At 40.0% G+C, this 26,311-nt stretch overlaps 1 protein-coding gene across 1 annotated transcript in view; it reads left to right on the forward strand.

Moving 5' to 3' along the window:
* Positions 1 to 26,311, forward strand: part of PCCA (propionyl-CoA carboxylase subunit alpha) — a 289,215-nt gene that overhangs the window by 200,992 nt on the left and 61,912 nt on the right. Inside the window, exon 20 of the mRNA XM_069878949.1 lies at positions 15,509 to 15,607. Coding sequence (XP_069735050.1) covers positions 15,509 to 15,607 — 99 coding nt within the window. The remainder of the gene's footprint in view (positions 1 to 15,508; positions 15,608 to 26,311) is intronic.

Raw genomic sequence — 26,311 nt, forward strand, 5'->3', positions numbered from 1 at the left:
GCTCTGTTGTGAGGAGCCCTTTGGGAAGAATGAGGACTTGGATCTTACTGTGTTTCCTGGCTGCCCTTTGCTGCGTTCCACTTGGCACAGAGGGTAAAGGAGCCGAGACTCTCCTGGCTCTCAGATCTTAGGATCATCCCAGTACCTCGTAGGTGAGCAATAGTGCTGCAAAATATCTGTATACGTGGGCTTGGGGAAAAAGTGGAAGAAAATCTGAAGGGACAGTGCTACCTTCTTTCTTGGGTAAATCCCACAGCTGGCAGGGGAAGCCCTGACCAGCGAAGCAGAGGCAGCATTTGCTCCCAAGGGAAGTTTCTTGTTCATTCACTTAAAAGACAATAATTTGAACACTGACCCTTTCAACTTTTTTGCTGGTTTTTATAACAGTACATTCAAGCCCACCTTCAGCCCTTGTCACTTTTTCTGTGCTGTCCTAAATTCATCACCAACTTTTGAATAATAAGGCCTTGTATTATGGATATATCATAGAATCACCAGGTTGGAAGAGACCCACTGGATCATCGAGTCCAGCCGTTCCTATCAAACACTAAACCATGCCCCTTAGCACCTCGTCCACCCGTGTCTTAAACACCTCCAGGGAAGGTGACTCAACCACCTCCCTGAGTAGCCTGTTCCAGTGCCCAATGACCCTTTCTGTGAAAATTTTTTTCCTAATGTCCAGCCTAAACCTCCCCTGGCAAAGCTTGAGGCTATTTCCTCTTGTCCTGTCCCCTGTCACTTGGGAGAAGAGGCCAGCACCCTCCTCTCTACAACCTCCTTTCAGGCAGTTGTAGATGAGGTCTCCCCTCAGCCTCCTCTTCTCCAGGCTAAACAACCCCAGCTCTCTTAGCCATTCCTCATAAGGCCTGTTCTCCAGCCCCTTCACCAGCTTCGTTGCTCTTCTCTGGACTCGCTCCAGAGCCTCAACATCCTTCTTGTAGTGAGGGGCCCAGAACCGGACACAGTATTCGAGGAGCGGTCTCAGCAGTGCCGAGTACAGAGGGAGAATAACCTCCCTGGACCTACTGGTCACGCCGTTTCTGATCCAAGCCAGGATGCCATTGGCCTTCTTGATGATTGTACCAGGCTCTTTTAGCCTTCTCCCTACCGCTTATAATACATTTAATTGTTTAATGTGTAAAGTTAGCTTTGTTAACGTGGTTTTCTAGTGTAGACAGGGACTGTGATTCCCCTGCTCCAAGATCCTGGCCTTTTTGACCTGGGGTTGCACTAGCTATTTTGGTGCTTTATTGAATCCCAATTTTTTTTTTTGTTGTTTAGTGTTTTCTTTTAACTTTACTGGAGTTTTCCCCCAGTGATTCTAACTTGCTTTTGTATTCTTTTGAAAATATTGTATAGCTCTTAAACAGCTCTTAAACACTTTGTCTGCTTCTTCATTTTTCATTTTACCTACTTTTGCCCTAGTACTGTATAACGTTTCTGTTGGTATACTTGTATAGACCTCTCTTAATCTCTTTAAAAGTATTAGGAAACTCTTAAGATTTTTGTTTTGGCTTTGCTCTGTTTCATTGAGCATCTCCTAACTTTCCCACCTGAGCTGCATTGATTCTTTGGATTTTAGGTGCAGCCTTCTGAAAGCTCTGCTTCTCCAAATAATGCCTTGTACAGCTATATTTTCCTTTATTTTCCTGAATTAAAGCTAGTACAGAACAAAATCTTTAATGTCATCTTTTCTCTTGTACCTTCCAGTTTCTGTAATGCTTCCAACTACTACTTCTTGCTATCATGTCAAAATTAAATCTTTCTTCTCAGTGAGAGAGAATGGATTTCATGCATCTTAAAAGAAATTAAGATCAGCTGATCACTCCCCATGTCTTGTCACTGGAGGTAAACGCCAGTTGTTTGTACACTGTGTGCATATACTATCTTTGTAATATCTGGTTGAATGATTTGGACTGTCTTACTGCTTCAAGAGCAAAGAATACCTCTGACAGAGTGTTTACTGTGAAAATGGGAGCAGAATTAGTTCAGGAGCTTTGCATTCCCTGCATTGAGCTCTTCTCTCTGTGAAGGGAAGAATTCTCCTGTGGAGAATTTCTCCCTGGCTGGAGCATCGCTGCACTCTGGGGTGGGGACCGTTTTAAATGACTTGGATGGTGGAACCTGTATACAATGAGCATACGAGGGTCCCCATCTGCTACATAGGATGTTTTCTTCAGCGCGTGTTAGACAGAGCCCAGCCAGGTTTACTGGGTTCAAGAACTTTCCTTTAGTGTTAGGAAAAAGCAGGAAAATGTTAGTATTTCTTAGAGGTGGTAGGGCTTTGAATAGTGGAAGCGTTATGATCCGTGAGTAAACTTGCTGCATTTTCCTGTCTTTGTAATTTCACTGATGTTTTGTGGCTACATTGGACAATATGAAATTATGGTTATTAGACTGAAAGATTCTGTCTTCTAAGATTTTTAGAAAAATATGTTAGAAAAATTAGGTTAATAATTACTCACATGCAAGGAATGTTGATGTTCCCGTGGTATCTAAACTGCCAAAGGCAATAGAAACTATGGTGTCAGGATGTCCCATTCATTGCTGCCTGAGAAGCAGATCTCATGTTTGTTTTGTATTCTTTGTGCAGTTTCTTTTGATCTAGTATTTAATTGATATCTAATTCATATCTCCAGAATTTCATAGTGTTGTAAATATAGTGCTTCATGTGTGGCGATTGCATGTTTTATTTAGGACAGTATAAAACTTATTCTGTTCTTGTTGGCAGCTGTTACGTATATTTTTGATTTACCCACAGTCTGAATATTTATAGGTGATTAAAGTAAAGAGGCTGTTTAGCAGGTGCTGACTGCAATTTTGTAGTTAGTGTTGTAATCACTTCATGAGGTTTCTCTGCTGAGAAAATATCTTTGTTTAATGCTAAAGGATGTAGGTAATCTGTCTCCAATGCCAAATTATTTCAGGGTGTGCACTTCACTTTTTCCCCTACATTTACGCAGGTCGGAAAACTGAATTTTCAAAACAACTTGTGGAACAGTTTCCACATCAGCTTTTATGTGCTAAAAATGTAATTAAGTTTGTTTAACCCAAAACATAAAAAAGAACTAAAATTTAATTTATATGGCATTTTTAAAGAAAATATTGCTTCTTGCTTAACTGATTCTGTTACCATGGTGAATGTGAGTTTACCCTGGTAAAAGTAGCGAGGCACTATCATGTAGCTGGAAGCATGAGGAAATAGTGAATTTGAAGAGGTGTCTGCTCACAAACAGTATTTTTATGCCTTTTGAGTGAATTCATGGTAATCAGTTTGTTAACATAAACAATGCAGTCCTATTAACTGCTAAGCTAAATAGTGTCAGATGTAAACATCTTTTTACATCGCTACATGATTTGTTCTGCTTATGGAAACACTTCAAAAGTTTTTAGCATTTCTTCTTTTGTGTAAGTGGCTTATGACTCTTCTGAAATCTCATCTTCTACCTGCTGTGTCAGCTTTGCATCCCTATCCCTTGTGTACTGGCCTGTGTTCTTCTCTTTTCCATTTATCACTGACACCTCTGGAGTGGTGAAGTTCTCCCTCCCTTCTCTGGGTTTATTTTAAAGGCTAGAGGACAGCTTTTAAGAATATGCCTACTATTACTTCTGATAATTCCCTACACTTCTTTCTTCTCTCTGCAAGATAGCTGGTATGTTTTGATAGAGTATTGTTGTCTTGGTGCTGACTGAGAGAGATGATTGAGGAGCAAGGAGTGGTGGAAGGGATTTCCTAAGCTTCTGATGATGCTATTACTTCTGACCAGCTTCTTGAAACTCATCAGTTAAAACACTTGATTTGATTCTAAAGCCTCTAAACTTGGAAACAAAGCAGACAATGGCAATAACTTTACAGGTATTTTTTATTGCATCTGGTCTTCTCCAGTGTTTATTTAAAAAATATAAGTAGCTTTTTATCTTCTGGCTGTAAGAAAGGTCTCCTACAACCACTATTGTTCTTATACTTGGTAAACCTTAGATGTAGTCTAGCTGTTACCTCCCCCAACCCCTTAATTCAGTAGATTGATTGAGCAGACAGAAGTGTTCCCTTGGGTTTTGATTAAAGGACATATACTGGATTGCAGATGATATCAAAGTAGATTAGGCTTTAAAAAGAATTGGATTTGATTCCATGATTTGCTTATTCTCCTGAAGCATCTGGGGCAGTTTGGGGAAGATATGCAACAGCAGATATTTTGCTTGTGAAGCTTTTCGTTTAAATGGTGAATAACCTTGGGCTGGGGATATCCAAAAGACTACTGGCGACCTATGTCCTGTTGTGACAGCTGAGAGCAGCAGGTTGGAACTGCTGGATGAAATCCATACCCAGTTGCCCACTGTACTTTCTTCTTGTCACTGCACAATGTCAAATCAAAGACGCTTTTCCCCTCCTCTTTTTTAAATAAAATCCCTGTGGCTTATTCTAACTGTGTACTAATTTGAAGAGAGGATAGCCTTGCTGTCATGGTAGTTCAATGTAAAAAGTGATTGAATCAGTGGCAGGCTCTGTTCAGTATGGGCATCCATCCTACGTAACTAGGCTGAGGTGAAATACAACTTCCAAATATAATGAAGTGATGCTTTTCTTTCTCATTAGCCATTTTGGAGCCTGCTGGTTTTGTTGGATCTCTGTATCAAGCTGTAAATAGTGTGTGAAATAAAACACTTCTCAGTTGATGGATACAGTCCTCATGATTTCAAATGCTCTTCAAATTGCTGTGGTATGCTTTGTTTAGATCAGCCGTACAAGTCTGTCTAATACATAATTCTCAGTTTAGAAATGAGATAGGGGGCCCATAGGTTTTGTTTGGGTTTTTTTTTTTTTTTTTGCGTTAGGGATCTGCATATATTGGTCTGCCTGTCTTCTTATGTGGATGAAATAAAGGTTTTTTTTAGAAGTCATCTTTGCTCCTTGAATACTGTGTTCAGTTCTGGGCCCCTCACTACAAGAAGGATGTTGAGGCTCTGGAGCGAGTCCAGAGAAGAGCAACGAAGCGGGTGAGGGGGCTGGAGAACAGGCCTTATGAGGAACGGCTGAGAGAGCTGGGGTTGTTTAGTCTGGAGAAGAGGAGGCTGAGGGGAGACCTCATTGCTCTCTATAACTGCCTGAAAGGAGGTTGTAGAGAGGAGGGTGCTGGCCTCTTCTCCCAAGTGACAGGGGACAGGACGAGAGGGAATGGCCTCAAGCTTTGCCAGGGGAGATTTAGGCTGGACATGAGGAAAAAAATTTTCACAGAAAGGGTCATTGGGCACAAGCACAGGCTGCCCAGGGAGGTGGTTGAGTGACAATCCCTGGAGGTGTTTAAGGCATGGGTGGATGAGGTGCTAAGGGGCATGGTTTGGTGTTTGATAGGAATGGTTGGACTCGATGATCCAGTGGGTCTCTTCCAACCTGGTTATTCTATAATTCTATGATTCTATATTTGCTGCTGATATTTTTCGAAATAGCTATCTTGGTAGTGATACTGGGAGTTCCTTGATAGCCAGTATTAATTTCCACCTCTCTCCCAATTAAGGAAACGAAAATTAGAGACTTCAGAGTTGGTGTGACTTGTCAGCAGCACGTTGGCAGTTAAGGCAGGAATTCATTAATTCTTGACTTAAAGCTTGAGATCCAGCTGCTGGTGATATGCTCTCCCTATTTCTTTTTCAGAAAATCTCTCCTTAGCTTCTGTACCCTTACCATATAACTTTCACCAAATGAATGAATGTATTAGATGAATGCTTTTGAAAAACGTGACAAACCTGTTCCGAAATATGTTCTTTGTCTAAAATAGTGTGAGTTTTAGTCTATCATGTTTCATAGTGGTGCTTTGGTATGATAATGTCATTCTACTTTTTGAGAATTTATACTATTAACTGGGAAGAGGGCTTTGGATCCCTGTGTGCCTGAAGGGAAAAAATGGAAAGTCTGCAGCTGACAGTCATTTAGGAATCAGGTTTATGCAGTGATTTTAGTACACAGGCATGAATCATGACTCAAAACCTACTAGAACAGCAGTGTCTACCTTATCACTATTATTTATTTTACCAATGTATTTTTAACTTCCAGTGTAATGCTCTTAATGACCTAGATTCTGTCATTGGTCTCTATGCTAGACCCCGGGTTCAAAGTGGAAAACGGGAACATCCCCAACACATTATCTTGTTGGGCAAGAAGAGTTGGACCGTGGTACAACTTTGAAAGTGCCCTATGTGTGCATGATAGTAGCAATACTGTTTGAACCACATGCATCATTTTCCAGGCATCTAGGAGCAATACCTCTAGCCAGGCTGGAATGTATTTAGCTAAGCAGAGTAACAGGAAGAGGGAAGCAAGACATGTTCTTTCTTCCACTCTTCTGCATTGGTCCTGTAGCAATAGACACGTATTCCCCAAACCGGCTGTGCTTTTTGTGTCTGGAGCTGTGGCCAGCAAACGTAAACTTTATTTAATAGCGCGTTTATTTTCTTTCTGTATTTTTAACTTCTCTTTTCTTTCATGTATTTTTATTTTTTTAAACTTCGTCGGGCGTAGGCAGGTTACAAATATGAGATGACATCTTAGTAGTGACTCCACAAAGAAAACTGAAGGAGTAAAACAAATGGGGTGTTTTTGCTGTGTGCAGCCTCTCTACTAGGCTTTACAGAGAAGACCGCTTCCCTGGTGAACGCTTGAAGAAAGCCCTTGCTGATTAGAGGTGAAGGTCATTGCTTCTCTCTCTTATTTTGTTTTGATTCTGTTGTTCTTAAGCTGAGGAGCCAATGCCTGTTGTGTTCTCCTCTCCTTGGTCTCTAGGCTGGCACGCTCCCATTTCTAAAGTGAGATATATCAAAGCAGCTAATGGTAATTTGCATCTATATGTGCTTCTTTAAAGAAAAGAGCAATAATTTGGATGCGTGCACATGTGTTTGCTTTATTCTAGTGGTTATGGGCTATTTGCTCGTCTTGTGATTAAGGACTGCCCAATCTATGAATGTGCTTAATACTTTGAAAACTTGAAAGAAATGATGGCACCCCACACAATGTCAAAATGTGCATTTGAAGTAAAAGCCCAGCAATTCAGATCTTCTGGTCTTGTTCATAGCAGGTAAAAGGCTGCCTTGATGACACTTAGAGCAAATGAATTTCTCTCCTGCAGTCATGCACTGAATAAATTGCTTGATCTAGTTTGGTACAAAAGGATATATTCTATAAATAGTTAACAGAGCTTTCTTCAGGACAAGTGATCTAGAGGCTGGAACTCTCTCTTGGGGTCTTTTAAAAAAGTAAGTGCTGATATGAACAAAAGGAAAGTTTGTTTTAAAAAAAAAGAGAGGCCTTTTTAATGAGACTGAAAGTCACATACTTTAACTTCCTTTTGAAAGCATCTGGCCGACCACTTCAAAAGTCCAAAGAGCTAACCTTACAGTCACTTGAAGAAAAGATAAAAAGTCAGTCCATTAATCTGATTGGAATATATTGTCAATAACTGCAAGCTGAAAATGCAAGCTAAAACAAGTGGTTAATTTGAATCAAAGAAATTGCTGTCATCTAAGCACCAGTGAATTCGGGTTTTATTTGAAAGCCACTGTTTCAGGCTTAAAGGAACTTCTCTTTATGACATTTTAATGAATTTGTCGATATGCTGCACTGTTGGCTCCAGTCTCTCTGTCCTACTTGCTCTTTTATGTACTTTTTTGGCAGCTGATATTGCAGGTCTTTAGACCTTTGTTAACTGGGATAAGCAAAACTTCTAAGACATTTTAAGGAAGCAACCATCTACAAAGTTTCCTCTTGTGTCATTCTCAGAAGAAAATACAAAAGAAGTTATCTGTGGAAACAAAAGGAAGAAGCCTCACTCTTTATGGCATTTTCAACTTTGATTCTTTTTTCACTGAGATGAAGCCAGTCATCTCAGTACCAATGTGGGTTTCCCTGAAATAAACCTGTATGATGTGCATGTAAAATTGGGATTTTAGTGACAGTGTTGCATGCGTTCAAAGGACTAGTGCATGTTGCTGGTGTGGATGTTGATCCCATCAGTGTTTTCAGATATGTGCTTAGTATATGTCTGTGCCACAGCTAGTACAAGCACCAGCGAGTACGTTGTGTGCAAATATGACTGGGCAGATCTTAAGCAATGAAAGTGTGACTGTGAGTGCTTGAAGGACAGAAGGATCATTTGCTAGAATGAGAAGACCATCGGTGTTTATAGATTTGCCATGGGATTTTGGACAGCAAATTGTTCAGATTCTACAGAGAAGTTGGAAGGCAAACTATGTAATCACCTGGACAGGGGAAGGGTACTGACTTGATCAGTGAAACAAAATGAAAGTGACATGGTGGGTGTATGTTACAGACTCCCTGATCTAGGTTAAGAAGTAAATGAAGGCTTCTTTAAACAACGGGATGAAATCTCTGTGTCACAGAATGTGATCCTCACTGAAGACACTGGCATCTTCTGGAGGGGCATCATGGTGGGATGCAGAGAGGATGATTTCTGAAGGGTGTTTGGTATAACTGGTTGATATTGGTAGTGGATGGGTGAATGGGTATTGACACAGCTGGGTCTGCTGTTCACTATCAAGGAAGAACTGGTTGAAGACATGATAATCAATGACAACCTTGGCCGTGGCAACCATGAAATAAGTGGTTGGCCTTCAGGATCCTGAAGGGAGTCAGGAACAAGATTAACAAGGTACAAACCCAAGACTTCAGACTAGTGGATTTCAGCTTATTCTTATTTTTTTCAGTGGATAGGGAGAGTCCCATGGGAGACAGCTCTGAAGGCAAAAGGACTCAGGTCTGCTAAGTGCAAGCACCTTTATCAGGAAAACAGCTTTGTTAAGAACAGGTATAGTGGCAAATCTCCAGCGCAAAAAGGCAACATTTGACAAGTGGAAGCAGGGACAGGATACAAAAGAAGAATTTAGAAAATGTGCAGGCATGGAAGGATGGTGTTAGGAAAGCCAAAGCTTTCCTTGAGAATTGCAAGGAGTGTTAGGAGCAACAAGAGCTTCTACCACTGCATTAGTTATAAAAACCTGACAAAGGGAAATGCTACGTCAGCAAAGGGATCACAAGTAATTTAGTAACAGCAAACATAGATGAGCCTGAGAGGCCTAATGGCTTCTTTGTTCAATCTTCACCAGCCAAGTTCTCCCAAGCTTCTGTTATTAGTGAAAGAGTTCAAGGAGGAGGCAGGTGCAAATCAAGTCAGCTACTGGGAGAGTTCCACACATGGAAATTTGTGGGACCACACAGTCTGCATCCAAGAGTGCCAGGAGACCTGACTGATGTGGTAACAAGCCTGCACTCTATACCTTTGAAAGTTGTGAAGGTTGAAGGAGGTCCCTTATTACTGGAGAAAACTAAATGTTGTGCCAGTCTTCAGAAAAGGCCAAAAGCAAACCCCATGGAGCTACGGTCTGATGAGCTCCATTCTGATCTCTGGGAAATTCATAAAGTGAGTCGTCTTGGAACATGTTTCTGGGCATATGAGGAAGGTGTAGGGAACAGTCAACGTGAATTTACTGAGTGCTGATCAACTTGACAGACTTCTGTGGTAAATAGACAGGATTTGTGGACTAGGGGAGAGCGGTGATTGTCATTTACCTTGACTTTAACGAGTCTTTTGACACCATCTTGCACAATTGGATGGATAAAAAGCCAGTTGAGTGATCAGGCCCGGTGGGTCATTGTTTAGATTATAGTCTACTCGGAGGTCACCAAGGGTCTGTATTGTGACCTGTCCTGTTTGATAACCCTCTTGGTGACCTGGAGAAGGCAATGGGAGTGCATGATTGTAACATTTACAGAAGGCATAGAATTGGGGAAGTTAGTCAATATGGTCAAGGGCAATGCTGCCACCCAGTGGGCCCTATTCAGGTAAGAGGAATGGGCTAATGGGAACCTTGTATAAGTGAACAAAGTCAATGTCTGTCTTCTGGACACAGTATCTAGACACGTTTGGGTTTTGAGTAGATGAAGGGGTGATCACTTCCCTCTGTCCACAGATTATGCTTCTGTTTACAGAGCACAGGACGCTGTTAGCCACCTTTTCCTGCCTGGGCATGCTGCGGACTCATTCATGTCCAGCTGACTTGTCTGCCCACAACTACAAGTCCTCCTCCGCAGAGCCGTTCCCCAGCCAGTCAGGTCCCCAGCCTGAATCCTTGCAGTGGGCTCTTCCTTCCCATATACTGGACTTAACAATTTGTCTTCAGTTCCACGAAGGTTCCATGAGCCCCTTCCTCTTGCCTGTTTAGGCCCCCCTGGATGGCAGCCCTGCCCTAGAATGTCTTAAATATTTGCCACAGTTTTGTGCCATCTGCAAACTTGACAAGAGTAAACTGTCACGTTTTCCGTGATATGACCCTGAAAGATGCTAAATGCTTGACGGGTCATCAGACCCAGGGTCACCAGCAAATACAATTAAGAATGGGAGAGAAAGCATAACAAGAAGTTTAACTAATAAGAACTGCCCATGTGGGAAATCTTTATGGATTTCTCTGTATTTGTGAATGGCAACATGTGAAGTACTATTTGGTTGATACAATTTCCTTATGTGGCAGATATGACTCCTTTTTGGTTCAAGGTACTTAAAGATTATGTGAGGGAATTGGAGAAAATCCCACAAGTCCTTACAGCTTCCAGGTGGCTGGTGATTTTCATGTTAAGGAAGTATATTGTGGTTTTTAATTTTGGAAATATACAGAGAGATGCAAGATAGTGTTTGAGCTCTTTTTCTGACTGGAAAGAGTTTTTTATGTTGAGGACCATCAAAATACTTTACAAAATGGCAAGGAAGCCTTAGACTCATCAATACCATAAAGACTTTTCTCTCATTCCTGAAGATACATGGGACTGCAAAAAGTAGGGGATGATAGGACAGTTTTTACTTGCCTTTTCCATTCCACATGCTTCTCCATAACCAGGAAAGTAGATTACATGAGAGTTGGAGAAATCTTGTGAAAACTGCTTGGGAACCAAAGGCCTGTCCAATTTGGCTTAGTCCGAGGTGAAGAGGCTTCTGCTCAAGACAGTTGCTTTTCCCAGAGAAAAGGATGCCTTTGCTTTGTGTAGACTTTAGTAAATCCCTCAAACATATATGATACGTCACTTTTATACAAAAGTGATGCTTGCTACTATTGTTCCTTCAGTGTAGAGTTATTCTAAGGTTTCAGTTTGTTAAGTTTGTGCTTCCCATTGGATGTGCTTAGATTTACAGATAAATTAATGCCAGTTGAAAGTATTGGAGTCAATGACACTGGATATTCATATATCTCTAGTGAATATTAATGTCTGCTTTCCTGAAATGTAACATTTTCATGGACAACTACCTTGATCAGAAAATGATTCCAGCAAGGCAGGTCTGCAGAAGATGACTTTCATTTTTTCATTTGGTTGAGCTAATCAACTAGCGAAAGCCATCTCTTCTGCAATAGAAAGAGGTAGCGTTAAGGGGTGTAAGGAATCAGAGTAGGGGTGGCATAACCCAGCAGGCAGGGCCAGGAATCTCTAGGCCAGGAATTAAACCAAAAGCATCAAATTAATTCTCAGTTAAGCACAGTGTTGGGAGGCAAAATTATAACGATGGGATTAAGTCAGCAGACTTAAGTTAGTCAGATTCAAGGCTGGCGTGAAGAACTTCAGGCATAATATTTTGAAGCATCAGGCAGGAAACAACTGCTTGAGTGCCCTCCAGTCTCCTGGAAAACCACCTTCATTTCCAGGAGAAAAGAAGTGACATGTGCCAGATGTATGCGAGACTCTGCATTAGTAAATTAACAGGGCTATAACACTCAGGCTTGTGCTGCCTCCTTTAATTGCCTGACATGCATATAGAATGCCAAATGATGTTCTCTAAAGGAAACTGAATGCAGATTATGCTTTGCAGCTCTTTGCACTATTGGTTAGCTGATACCTATCATGCTGAACATCAGGAACTCGGTCCACAAGAGGTGAAGGGGCTGCTACTTGGGTTAGTTGAGGTGCATGCCAGTGAAAGTCTGCAAAGTTATGACAGTAGGGTAAGCTGTTGACCTTTTTCTAGCTTTGTGTCTTGGACTTGTCATTCTTATTTCTGAGGCCTCATTTACAATAGCTTTTGAATTGGAAATAACTGTAAAGGAGAACCATGGCTGCTTTTATCTTTTATGACCTTACACAGGGACAAACAATCCTGTTAAAAAAAACCCAAAAACCACGAAATCCAACACCATGTCACACTGAAGTAGTGTAGCAGTGGTTCTAACAACCATAGTTACTATAGAGTAATTCTCCCACACAATGCAACACAGTGCGTGTATGCACACGTACACAGGCATATATTTGGAACTGAGTAGTTGAGGATGAAGCTTGTCTATACAGCTGTGGTGTAAAGCACGATGTGTAAAGCACTGTGTGGATGGTGAGACTATGATTTTTTTCCCTCTGGTTTAAATGTTAGTACCTGTTGAGAATACTAGCTACTGATTCGTTCCTAGCTGTCGTATAAGCCCAGAAACAAAACAAAACAGGTAATAGCTAATGTAACTCTTCCTTAGTTGTCCCTATGTTCCTCTTCACCCCCTCAAGACTAAAGCAAAAAGGCCCTGGTTTTATTGCAGTATTTGTTAGGTTCTGTTATCATATCCATTGCTAGAGGAAGCATGAAGGCAAATGCAAACTTCTGACAAGTTCTTCAAACAAGTTCTCCGCCAGGGGAGCTTTAGGCTGAACATTAGGAAAAAAATTTTCACAGAAATGGTCATTGGGCACTGGAACAGGCAGCCCAGGGAGGTGGTTGAGTTACCTTCCCTGGAGGTGTTTAAGGGATAGGTGGATGAGGTTCTGCGGGGCATGGTTTAGTGATTGATGGGATTGGTTGGACTCGATGATCCGGTAGGTCTCTTCCAACCTGATGATTCTATGATTCTGTGATCTTCTCTGTTCCTCTACGTCTGTCAACTAACCGTGCTTAGCTGCTGAGGTGCAGAAGGAAGATTTGCTCTATTAGGTAAAGCATTGGTTTGATTTTAAACCCCCATCTGTCCCTGTCCCTCACCCCTAGCTTTCCCCTTGTTTGTAGTGAAAGTAATACATTCACTACATGTTAAATCTCTTACCCTCATTCCTTGTTCGTTTTCTCTGGTGGCTTGACCTCCTGGCTTCGTCATATTACCCATCGGAGCAGAGATAGCCAGCTTCCTTGTGATCCTCTTGGCTTTACATCATCTTCCCCAGTTGCACATACTGTGGTGAGCCCCAGGTGAATCCCAAGTACTTTCTTGAACAGGGGAAACATAGTAGAGCCAACATATTGTCTACTGGTTTTATTATTGCACGTAAGCAGCCATGGCGTTCCTAGAGTACCATGTTTAGACTTACCATCTGGCTACTTGTGTCTCTTACTTCAGAGTGGTTTCCACCAGAATTTTTTTTTATACTAACGTAATCTGGAATCAGCAATGGCTGAACATGGATAGGCCCTTGTGAGGGATTTTAAGCAAGTCATTTACTGCTGTGACACACTTGGTTTACTTTTCATTTGTTCATATGTACAGTGACAAAAGAATTAATGATTAAATTGGGTTTGTTGTGGAGGTATTGACTTGTATCTTCCCACTGGAACACCCTTCACTAGGTCTATGGGTATTGGCTATAGATTTTCTGTGAGGCTATGTCTAAATCCCACAGTGCAACCAGCACGGTGTACAGTTGAAGGTTTTCTGGTGGCCGGTAGCCTGGTCTGCTTTCATACCATCACCCCTCCTTCCCTGGAGGAACATGGAAATGATGTTTCCAGACCAAGGCTCCAGTGCAGACAGTCTTTAATTATAGCGATAGTGACAGACAGCTTTTTAAACGATTGCCTTATCAAGGTCCTCTTGCTAGTCAAAGAGAGATGACACAGAGCATTGGATTAGCTTTTCTCCATTTAGAAAGTTTTTTTTTTTTTTTGATATTTCTGCTGTTCTCAATAAAGACAGTATTTGCTGAATCAGGTTTGCTGAGAGCAGCCTGGGTTCACTGGTGTGTTCCAGCTGCTCTGCAGTGCTCTGGCAATGCAAACCAGCTGCAGGTCTGGTTTAACTCAGGACAGGTTTATGGCTGGTTTGCATCACTGGAGCAGTGTAAAGTACCTGAAGCATGCCAGCTAATCTGGCCTGCTGGTGAACCATTATAAATGACTTGGTTTTTTTTGCATTCTTTACATGTGACTTTATTTATAGTTAATGCCTGTAGAAATTGAGTAGATTGTCTCACCAAAAGACAGATTCTGTATTCTAAACTGAAGTCTATAAAGATTGAGGGGTTTTAAGCCAGAGTTTTTCTCTTAACTGAAATAAAATTTTCAAATTACACATTGCTTCTCTGCACTTGTCTGTTATGGATTTCTTTTAAGTTACACTAAGGATTACAGTTGCCTGTTCTTGTTATAAGATGAAATAACGATTAGTCTGAGATCTAAAAGAGAAGGCTTTTTAGGTTTTATTTTGCAGAATGTGGGCTCAGCTTTTATTCTAAATGCAGTAATTTTTTTCTAGTTTACTAAGAATGTATGCATTTGTGTCATTATCAGTATTGTCTTTAAGTGAGAGTGAAAATATTTTGGAGATTTTGAGAGAGGAAAGAAATCATCAAACTACGACTTTTCTTCTGTTTACAGTAAAATGTATATCAGAAATAATATATGCTTACCTTGGAAAACACGAGGAGTATTCAAAACATGCCACAAATGTTAATCATTAGTTGTATTGGTCAGTGTATAGTCATTTTTTTTGTTTTTTTCATAATCGAGCTCTTCTTTTGAGGCTCTTAGTGCTGGGTGTGTAATATGTGTTTTTAAGCAGTATTATACAGTGGAAGAATAATCAAAGTGGCATTACAGCTTCTCTGATCTACACTTTCTTCAGAACTCAGGATTTTTGCTCTTCACATAGAACTATGTATAAAGGATATGGGGTATTTTTTAAAAAATATTTCTGGATAAACATATTGGCATGCATGTCAGAAATTATATTCCTCTGATCTGCTGTATACTGGAAGAACACATGACAGAATTTGCAAAGTTTTTCTAGACTTTGAGGCAAAATACTGAAGAATTAATTACTGCCTCATATTAATTAAGATAACAATGCAAAACCCTTCATTAGAAGCATAGGAAAAGTTCTTCTTTGGTCCTTGGAGAGAATATTATATGCAAGCCCTGTTGTGTGGGTTGCAAGGTGTCACTGGAATTTATATGCATTACTTGTCTAATTGCAGTAAATGTAGCATGTCCAGATAGGTTTAAAAGTTGGATGGCTGTTTGTTACTTGCTAGAAATCACTTGAAACCTTGCTACTCAGAGGCAGCTGTTCACAGGTCCTTCACCTCTCCCCAGAGATAGCTGGAAGACTCTGTTGTTGGACCCTGTCTTTTATGGCAGAAGCAGTAAACATGACAGGTTGTTTGGGAGCCATCTGTTTTAAAATGGTTGCTGCTTTGTATGCAGTAATGAACTTGAGATCAGTTTTCTGTCTGTCTTCATAGTAACAGCCTTGTTTGGTGTCACAACAGGTGGAAGTTGATGGGATGAAACTAAACGTGACCAGCGAGTGGAACCTGGCTTCACCCTTGTTGTCTGTCACCATTGATGGCACTCGGAGGACTATACAGGTAAACTCACCAATGCTCTCTTCTCTGTTTGCAGAGCTGAGATAAGCAGAGCCTTTGGGTATATAAATACTGATATGTGGGGTCTAAACTTGCTGCATGATAAAAAATATGTTTATTTTGTGCAAATAACATAATCTTTCTGCTCTGAAAACATTCAGAGCTTCAGTGGAATGACTTGTCCTAAAGTTGCTTATTTTAGACCAAAATTCACTCCAGTTTCTAGGATCTCTTTACTCAATGGATGTGATGAGATGCAGTTTCTTAGTCACTTAAGAGAGAAAGAACAAATTACTGTTTACAAAAAGGTGGAGTCCTGCAGTAAAATTATTCTCTTCCTCATGTTTGCATTATGTAGTGCATCTCCCATGTGACAGGTTTTTATGAAATATGATAATATCCATCACTCGAAAAGAAAAACATAGAAAACATCCCAAATCTATGTGTTTCTAAGAAAGGAAGGCTAAAAAGATTTGTATACCTCATTCCTTCTAACCACTAATGTCTTTGCAAACAACTCCAAATAATAGAATGTGCCTTTAACTGCCATGCAATTTGTGAAAGTAATGCCAGTCAGGATTTATATATTTGTTGAGGAATCATTCGTGTGTAAATATCTACTGATTCTGGAAGTAGTGAATGGAAACAGAAAAATAAAAACCTTTTGAGTTGTTAAAAGTATTTTTCTATGTAAAACATTATCTGTTTATTTTCTATATATGTTTCAGTGGTCAGATTTCTGATAATTCATGGTGAAATGTGTGACTTTATTTTTTCATTTTCACCCTGGTAAACTACCCAAATGGAAATGTTATTTTTGCTGTGACTAAATTGATAAGACTGCAACTTGAAGATAAGAAATACTGTATCTTTCAAAGATGGTATTGACTGAGAGTCACCCAAGTAAATTCTGGTTGTAAGTTTTGTAGGTTTCTTGGAAGGTTAGTGGCAGCTTCAGGGTTTGCGTATATCAAATATAATTCAGTATTCTAAAGTGTATTTTTGTATTTTAATGCTGGTCCATTTTTCTACTTTATAAAGGAAATTGCTTATTTTGAGTAGGAAACAGTACTGATGTATGAACATAGAAAATCTGCGTAGGAGAAAAACATTATATTTAGAACAGATAACCATATTCAGAGGGCTTCGTTGCAAAGTATATAATTAATAATTGTATGCTGGATACAGGTCTCCATGTACTAATACCAGTAAGGGCAGTTAGCTGAAAGTGTAATATTTGAACTGGCACATAAAATTAGCTTAAAAATTAATGATTGTGTGGTCCGAACATGCTTTCATGCTTTCTTCTAGGAGCTGAGCCAGCAACAGTGATACTTGCGCTCCCTGAGTATGAAACACGGCAGGGCTAACCACAGCAAAAAGCAATGAGCTGGCTGCATGCTATCTATCCAACAGAATGTGGAATAAGCACATATGTTGTTTCTTTCTCAGATGTTATCTATAAGTCTTTGCTTTTAGCAAAGAAACCCAGTAGCTTGAAAAGTTATTAATCTTTTACTGTATGTATGTAAATTTATGGGAACCTTAAACTTGACCTCTGATATCCACTCGCTGGAATCTAAATTGGTTTTTTGGTTATATATTTCTCTAGACTTGCCCCGCTGCAAGAACCAAATTAGACAAGTGTATTCCTGTAGGTCAATTTGTCTCCAAAAGCAATTGACCCTTGAGTCTTGAAGTATCTTCTTTCAGCAAGACTTAGCCCTAGAGCCGTTTAAGCAACAAATATGGATGAATCAAATAATTCCAGCTGTGCTTTATTAATTTTCAGCCAATCTAATTTCTCTTCATAGTTGGTTTCATTCTTCTAAATTTGCTCAACCAAATACAGTCTTTCTGAACATTATATTTCTTTGAAGGTTTGATTTATGCACCTTCGGCTCGATCCTGCAGTCTGGCCCCAATCCAGCAAAGCACTTAAGCATAGAAGCAGGAAATAAATAATTTTAAAATGTTTTGGTTTAAAATGTATTTATGTAAATTATAGTCTAGACATTCAAATTGTTGCATATCTGTCACACATTTAAAAATAAGTAATTAAGCATGCTCCTTTATTTCCACTCCTCTGCTGAAGGCTCAGTGTGTATTAGAGCAAAGCAGAGCTCCAACTCTGCCACAGAGTTAAGAAGACCTATGAGTTTAAAAGCCAGGTTTTCTAAGACTGTTTCTAGAGTACAGGACTGGGAAGTGCATCTAAGTGCCTGATAAGAGGTATGTGCCCTGATATATGCCCAGATATGCAGTTTGCCTAGGGCATATCAGGGCACAACTAAGATGTGTGGCAGCCCACTCCCTCCCACTTTTGTTTCTTTTGCAAGGAAGCCCATCTGTGTGTGGCAGATGGACGCTGCGGAGTGTCTGGCCAGGTCCCCAGATGATAGGGGGACCAGAACCCTGGGGTGTACTGCAGGTCCATTTGGCTGCAGAATAAAGGCTCTGGTATCTTGGTGCTGCTTTGGATTACTGCGAAATCCATAGGGTGCTCTAGAAAGAGATGAACTCATGAAAACTTTGGATCATTTGACCAAGAGATTTCTATGATACAGTCTCCGGGGGTGAGGATATGGGCTGACCCCGTGGCGTTTCTTGAAGTATGCAGAGTCCATCATGGATTTTTGTAGTTGTTATCAGTAATTCCTCAGCTAATCCTAGTTTCTCAGCATTTTCTCCACTTATGGCTAGACTTTACCAACCATTGGGAGAGGCTGAATTTTATACGTTGTGAAGCATAGGAGTTTGTTCATCAAGCAAATGAAATTTTTGTATGCTGAAACACTTGGCCAAAATAGTTTCTCCTAGCTGTTTCCAAAGATATTTGTGGCTCAGAATCTGATTTAGACCTAGCTATTGTGAATTTGGCATCTACCTTTGCTGAAAATCCAAGAACTAACTATAGGCATGTGGTTACTATGTGTCTTCCTGAGGATTCAGATTTGAAAGGATTGACTATTAATTGAAAATGCATATTTAAAATATGTTTATATATAAAACATGATTTGAATATGATATAGCATTTCAGGCAGTTATTTAAGGTAAAAATAAGCAAATAAATGAGGTGCTTAATGATTCCTGTGAAGAGTGAGTGGAAAAGAGGAGGTTGGTTGAGTTGTAGAGAATGACAACTCCAGTGGAAACTAGAAGGGAGAACAGTGGTTCTGAATGGTGTCCTGGAAAGTAAAAACAGTTGGAAGAAAGTCAGCAGGCATATTTTGGGAGAAAGAGGGCATTTTTATCCCTTTGCCTCTGCTCCCATGGATGTGTAAGCTGGACTACAGTGAGCCCTGTGCCTGCTGAAGTTATCGTCTATGATCTCTTCTCTCTCCCCGTGCATATGAACTGGGGAGCGGGTGGAAGGAAAGAAGGGAATCAGAGGCGTTTTCCACAGAGGTGGACATCTTTTATTCCATCATGTGAACCAGAATCCAAGAGGACCTCAAGATAAATCAATGAATCCATGAAGTCCAGCAGATGAACTTGAACTTAACTCTAAGTCTGTCCTTATTACTTACAGTCAGGTTCAAGTAGGTGTCTTCTGCTGGGACACTGCACAGGAAGATCTGATATCTGCAGACACAGCAAGCTGCCCAAGGGAAAAAAACACGTGTAGGAGATCCTCAGAGCATTCTTTGCTTTGACACTTTGGGCAGGTTCTCAAAAACCACCCCACCGACTGTTCAGATTCTGAGGCTGCTGTATGGCAACACCTCATGGGCAAATTTTAGTGCTATTAAATGCTCTGCTTTCATGCTCAGCACATCCTTATATACTATTTGCTTGCAGACAGTCCCCTGTAGCAAAAGGATTCTGAGCCAGAATAAATTATTTGTCACAATCTTTTGCTAACACTTTTGTACCTCCTTGCCGTATCAGATGCACCCAGCTGCTGCTGTCTGTTGACCCCGAATGGTTTCACAGCTTTGCTAGCTTGCTGTAATGAAACCTCCCACCCCCTAAAGGTAGCGCAGGCATTCTGCGTGGAGCCTGGAAAACTCTTCATGGCTTTTGGCAGCTTCAGAAAGCAATTTTATGGTGGCACTGGTGGTACCTTCTCTTTTTTTCCCTGGCTTTTGGAGGATTGGTCTCTACTGAACTGAAACTCTGTAAGACATAGACAGAACTCAACTGGACAAGGTCCTGAGCAGCTCAATGTTACTTTGACATTAGCCTTGCTTTGAACAGGGAATATGACTACCTGATTTCCACAGGTCCTTTCCAGCCTGACTGTTCTGCAACTCTGTTGGACATCCCAAACTCTACACTAAAAAGGTCTTTATCAGACACAGCAAGGTGTAATTAAGAGAGTAATGGAGTTTCTAAACAAGAACATGATCCTGTAAAGCTGAAATCATCAGACTCAAGCTTCAAGTGCTTTCCTGAATGAAATAGATGAAGATTTATCAGTAGAGCTTTCTCCTCTTACAGTGCTACAGGGAATTCAGTGAAGGCTTCACATTATTTTTTAATTTAATTTATTTATTGCGTCCACAGTTGCAGCAGGAGGAGTATATTCTGCATCCTGGGATATGACAAATTTAAGTACTCCTCTGATTCAGTGTTTCTTTTTGATTATTATTTTGGTTTATAAGAACAGAAAAACCTAAAATGCTGTAGGTTATGAAGGCTTTGTTCCTGGGAAATGATGTCTGACATTCTGGGAAATGTCTGACAGGAGAACAAAGCCTATGCTCAAGTATTCATTTCATTCAACCCTGTGGAGACTTTTTTCAAACATACGTGTAATTTTTTTTTTTTTTAGAAAAATTGCCTATATATATATTTTTTTTAACTGTTTTGAGATCTCAAATGTAATCTGTGATAATGATATATTATGTAGATTTCAGCTCTAAAGTACCATTACTTCAGCGTGCTCATTTTCTTAGACCCTGCAAATGATTTTGGGAAGTGTTAGTAAGCTGTGTACTGTTCTTTAGTGCTGTGCAATTACTGTGCACACTCTGCTGTTGTCATTTACCCATGATTTCAGAATTATTTTTGCTAGATGGTCTCTAGAAGAGGGGCACACAATAACTTGCAAACAGGGACAGACGTTTGGCTATGCCATATCCAAATAGCTACACTGTTGGGTAAAGAAAAGCCACGGTGAGCTCCAGCACTGTATTCCTGATGTCCTGTATTGATTAATTGCTAGCTCACTCCATGGCTTTGCTTCAACCCGTTCCATTTGTGGCTGACCTACGCAAATCTGGTGTAGGTTTATACCTTGCTTCATAGAACCGAGCAGTGGGACTGAGATAGTCCTTGCCATTTGGCTTGGGAGCAGCCATCAGTCCATGGCTCTCCTTTATTTAGCAATGTAGAAACACAGGCTGCCCATGTTTTCCTGTCTGCTCATCCAGCCAAAGTCATCTGTGAAAACAGAGCTCACTCTTGAGACTCCAAAAATGATCAGTGGACATGATACAGAGAAACTGACTTTTATTGCCTTGCTTGATATTCTCTTAGCACTTGAGAGAAGTACAAACAGGGACTCAAATGCCCCCGGTAGAAGACAAATATGAAAGCCTATTGCATACAGTGCAGTATGCCTTGCTGTGTTTCATGCTTTTAAACTTTTTTGAAAAGTGTTAATATCTGTTGGTCAGGACAAAGTTATTGTTGTTAATTTTTCCCTGCGTTTGGTCAAGGAGAACTGTAGATATTGGCAAGTTACTTGTTGCAGGCTAATTATTTCTGTGGCAGTGACCTTTAGCATCATTTGAATTCCTCGTAGTTCCTGTATTGGACTGTGAGCATTTTATCCTTGCCCACTGTGTCCACACTGACCATCCTTGCTCAGTTACCTCTCTTCTGTAATGCAGAATTCCTTGCAAAGAAGCTTCTCTTTGTGTTGGTTTCTGAACATCTTCCATTTCTGTCATCTCCTTTCTCAGCTGTGAGGACCAGAACGGTGCTCTGTGCTAAAAGCATGGGCAAAACTTAAACTTCTGCCACAACTTAATGGTGTTCACTGATCTGTTATCTGTTCTCATTAATAATGTCAAATGTTTCCTTTGCCTTTTTTTGACCAAAACCAAGCATGGAGCTGATGTTGCTATTGAATTATCACTGCTGATTGGTAATGACTGAGGAGGAAAGGAAAACAATGTGAACTAGAAAAAAAAAGATAAACTCTTGGCAAGGAGGCTTTACCAGGAAACTTCAAAGTTGTGCCGCATTCTAGAGGTCCTGGTGTCACACATTTGGCAAATGATGTAGCTGTTCTTGTGATTGGAGGTGGATCCTACCCGAAGGACCAAACAGAAAAGCAGAGAAAAGTCAGCATACATGGTTCAGTGCATATCTCTTGGGTGTATTTGGAAAGACCTGAGTGATCTCCTTTAGGTAATTCAGTTTGCTGAGTTAGTGAAAGATTCTGTACAGGAGGATTAGTAGTTGTATCACTTAGGTTTCATCATTTGATCATGGGTGATGTAAGGAAGGACTTGAGACTTCCTTTGTATCCATGGGTTGTTGGGAAAGGGAGGTTGTATAAAACCTGGCCTTTCTGCTGCTTGTTGCTGTAATTGCCAATAATGCGTAGTAAAACAAATTATGGCTTTGCTGACATGGGTACTTTTTAAAATGAGCCCCAAATACATGAGTCATGAAGCCTTTAGAAATATCAGATATCCTTTATTGTTGTATTAGAGCATTTGTATTAATGTCTACTTCAAACAGCAAGTACCCAAATCTCATGAGTGGTCTGTATTTTGCATGAAATCAGTTTAACTCAAGGCTGATTCCACATTCTTGTCCATGGTTTGAATGGAGAAATGTGTGAAGGGAAGGGGGAAATTCAAGGAGATAACAGATCATGAAATTACAGATTACTGTTACCTTAAAAAAAAAAAAAAATAAAATTGAGCAGCAGAAGCAAAAAGCACATACCACCACCCTTAGCTGGTTCTTTCATGAAAGGGAATTTCTTTTTTTTTAGCCGGGAAGGAAATCAGTGATTGTCTGCTATGCCAAATCAATCCAACTGGAATGTATTGTCAACTTTTCAGAGAGAGGTCTCCCACAATAAAGTTCTATCTACAAACAATATATTTCTCCCTTTCTTTAATGTAATGGGGTTAGTAATATCCTGTGCTACTCATAGGGTTCATCAGATAATGTTAGTTCTCGACATATCTTATGCTGTATTTTTTTCCAAAAGAGCTATACATTTTAATGACAGATAATACTTAGGATGAATAACTAAGAATTCTATATATGTCCAGAGACCAAAGCATTGTATTCAGTTGTTGACAGATATTGTAATTTTATGATATCTAAACCTTGAAAGGCAAGGAATGGTGCTCTTGAAAAATGTAATAGAATCATAGAATGGTTTGGGTTGGAAGAGAACTCAAAGATCCTCCAGTTCCAGTGCCCCTGCACCTTCCATTAGAGCAGGTTGCTCAAAACCCCATCCAGCTTGGCCTTGAATACTTCCAAGGATGAGGCATCCACGACTCCTCTGAGCAGCCTGTGCCAGTGCCTCCCCATCTGTAAAATGTCTTCCTAATATCTAATCTGAATCTCCCCTCTTTCCATTTAAAGCCATTACCCCATGTCCTGTTGAATATGGCAACACATTCTGAGAGCAGAGGGGAAGGAAGAGGAAGGACGTGAAAGGGTGAGGAAGGACTAGAGATCTTGCAAGGAATCTGTCTCAGGGCAGTCATAAACATTATCAGATTTACAATCATATGGCAGCATATTACCTGCACACTCTCCCTCTATAAGAGCAAAACACACTACAGCATGTCAAAACAGGGGTAAAGTTTCTGAAAGTCTTAGTCATTTTGTGATTTAACGTTAACAACAGCAAAAGTTTAGAAGTTCACAGGGATGACTAAACTCTTCATTATTGTAAATAATTGTAAAATAGCTGGAAATGTTAACTTGGAGTAAATGTCTTTTAAATTCGTTACTTACCAACACCAAATAAACACTTCCCTATGCTTTTTGTTTGTTTTAAAGGAGCACATGGGCGTTTTTTGCAAGGTGCTCTATGCATATAAAATGGCAGTACTGCCGTGGTAGTAATATTAAATGTATGCATCTCTAAAGCTTGGCAAAAAGAAGTAATAAGTGATAGTAATGCTGGATATCATCTAAAGAAATAATGAGAAGGTTTTGTGTTTCACTTTTTCTGACAGACATTCCTAAGCCATCTACTATAATTAAATCCCAGGCATTCAGAGGATGGTTCTTCTTTTAGAAGCAGTGAGATAGTGCCTCATCCTCTTACAAAGGTGCAGGTGCAGTTTCCCTGTGTGGATTGATGCCCTGTAAGCCATTCACAATGTGTTCAACATCCATATTTGTACTATTTGGGAACAGATTTCATTTAGTCCCTGGGAAAGGACTGAGCTTGCAACAGGTGCTGGGGGAGGCCAGTGTCTCAGCATCTCGACAGGATCCCTTTTAAAGGGAAAGAATACTTCAGCATAGTACCATTTATGCCAGTCTTAGACTTCTTTCACATGTGAAAATGCTTCATACACAGCAAGACTTGAACATCTTGTTCCCTACTGGGTGACTGCTGCCCTTGTAAGAACCTGGAAGATGCAGATGCGCCCTGAGAAAGAGCAGCTAACTGAGGATTCATTTTCTATCAAGTATAATCTAAAACTGATAATGACTAAGGGCAGAGCAGCACACGCAATTGAGTTAAGTTTCCATCTGTAGTTTAATGCACCAGGGGGAGGAAATTACGGCACCACCAGTGGAGAATGCTAAATTGTGACAAAAGTAGAGTTGCCCCCTAAAGTGGAAAGGCTTGTGAGGCTGCATGAGTCTGAACATATAGTGCAATGTATCCAGTCTCCAACATACAAGAAGGCTTGGTCACATTGCTAGTCTGGGAACGCATCGCTAGACTGGGATTTTGCATAGTGGAAAAGGAGTGCTGAAATGAAGTCCTGTTTTCTGAAGAGGACTAGAAGAGAGGGATAAAGCCTAACTAATCCTCACGTTTTGACAAGATGGTTTCACAGCTGCTTTTGCAGCTTCTCCTCCTCCCTGACCCAAGCACTAGACTCCAAAGATGACAGTTATGTAGATAGATGATGGAGCTCTGCAGATTTCCAAGCACGTTAAAGTGTACCAAATCTTATAGATGAGGTATTAGCAGATGAACATGCCATAACTTTACAAGGCAAAATACTGTAGTATCTTCCCCTGATTTCCCTATTGTGGGAATATTTTTTTTAATTAAACCTATCTGCGGATGATTGTGACCTGTATTTTACTAGGTTGTATTTGTAATTATTGGCCAAAAAGTGGACAGCATTCTCCATTTGAAACTCATGGCATAAATGGTTCAGAATTTCTGGTAGCGAGCTGTTGAAATGAAGCTCCAGGGACTGCAAGAACTCCTGCATTCTGAAAAACAGCCCCATGCTGAGAAACTACAGTGTTTCGCTCAAAAATTTGCCCATAGTCTATCTGTAGGTTTTCAGGGCTTGTTATTTTTGTTCTTCTGTACAGTCTGATACATGTTGTCTGACTGCTAATGTAATCATGACATGGCTTGAAAAAGTTGGAAAAAATTTTACCAAATGACAATCTATACGTTTTCTGGAGCAAATGGTCTCCAGCTTTACTTTCAACAAATAAGGGTGCTATATAGTTGTTCAAGTTAAACAAGTTCGAGAAACTTATATGATATAAGTTTTTCTTTGCCAGTTCACATTCATTTTGACTTGACACACTACTTTTTAATTTGTAAGCAAAGCAAAAAAATTGCTTTGGTCTGTGGGAGTTTCTTTGTTTTGGTATCATTCCTTCCCTGCAGCTGCCCCCCTCCGATAGCTTGGGGAGGCAAAGACACCAGATCTGTAGAAAGTACTCTGCGATCTTGTTGTTGTCTAATAATGTCTATGTCGGTTTAGTATCTCTTTCAATAATATATATTTTATGTTTTGCTGAGCTACTTCATCCTCCTTCATGTAAAGGTTGTTATCATTTTTATCTGCAAGTGCTCATCCACTGCAGGCTTAATGCAAAGCTGATTGTAACCATACTGCATTTTACAATGAATAGATCATTGGTACCCAACTAAGTGGAAATAATTTTCTATGGCAAAGCAGAAGAATTTAAAGTCATATCACACTAACCTCTGGTAATTTACTGGGATTTACAGATTAAAACGATTATTTGTGAAATGACTGTGGCATGGCATACACTTAAGCTAGAGGAGGAAAATCAAACACATTTTGTATGGTTGTGTACACTTGTCTGTTTTTTCATGCGTGCATAAGCATTTTGTTTGTATATACATAGCATATGCAGTATAGCATACTGTAACCTGTGTGTGTAAAAATACGTATAATATTTATGTAACACTCACACCCATTTGACAGCTTTGAGACTGCAGATGGATTTTTTGAAGTTGTGATTTTTTTTTTCAGATTTGATTTAGCTTGTTACTTTATCGTAAGGAAAAAGATTATACTTCTAACTCGTGTTATGCTAATTAAGTTAGTCTGAAGCTCTGTGTGTTGAATCAACCAGAAGTGCATTGGTTATGTCTACGATCACATAATTGATGCCAACAATGTAATTTTAGTAGGTAAGCATACAGTGTTGTTTTGTCTTTGATCAGGTGGTAGACTTCCTTTGCTTTTCAGTGTAAACCTCCTAGTAAATAATTTGCAATTTATTAGGAAAACAATGACTGCATATAATTAGCTG

Source organism: Phaenicophaeus curvirostris, chromosome 1, assembly GCF_032191515.1.
Source record: "Phaenicophaeus curvirostris isolate KB17595 chromosome 1, BPBGC_Pcur_1.0, whole genome shotgun sequence".
Classification (NCBI taxonomy): Eukaryota; Metazoa; Chordata; class Aves; order Cuculiformes; family Cuculidae; genus Phaenicophaeus; species Phaenicophaeus curvirostris.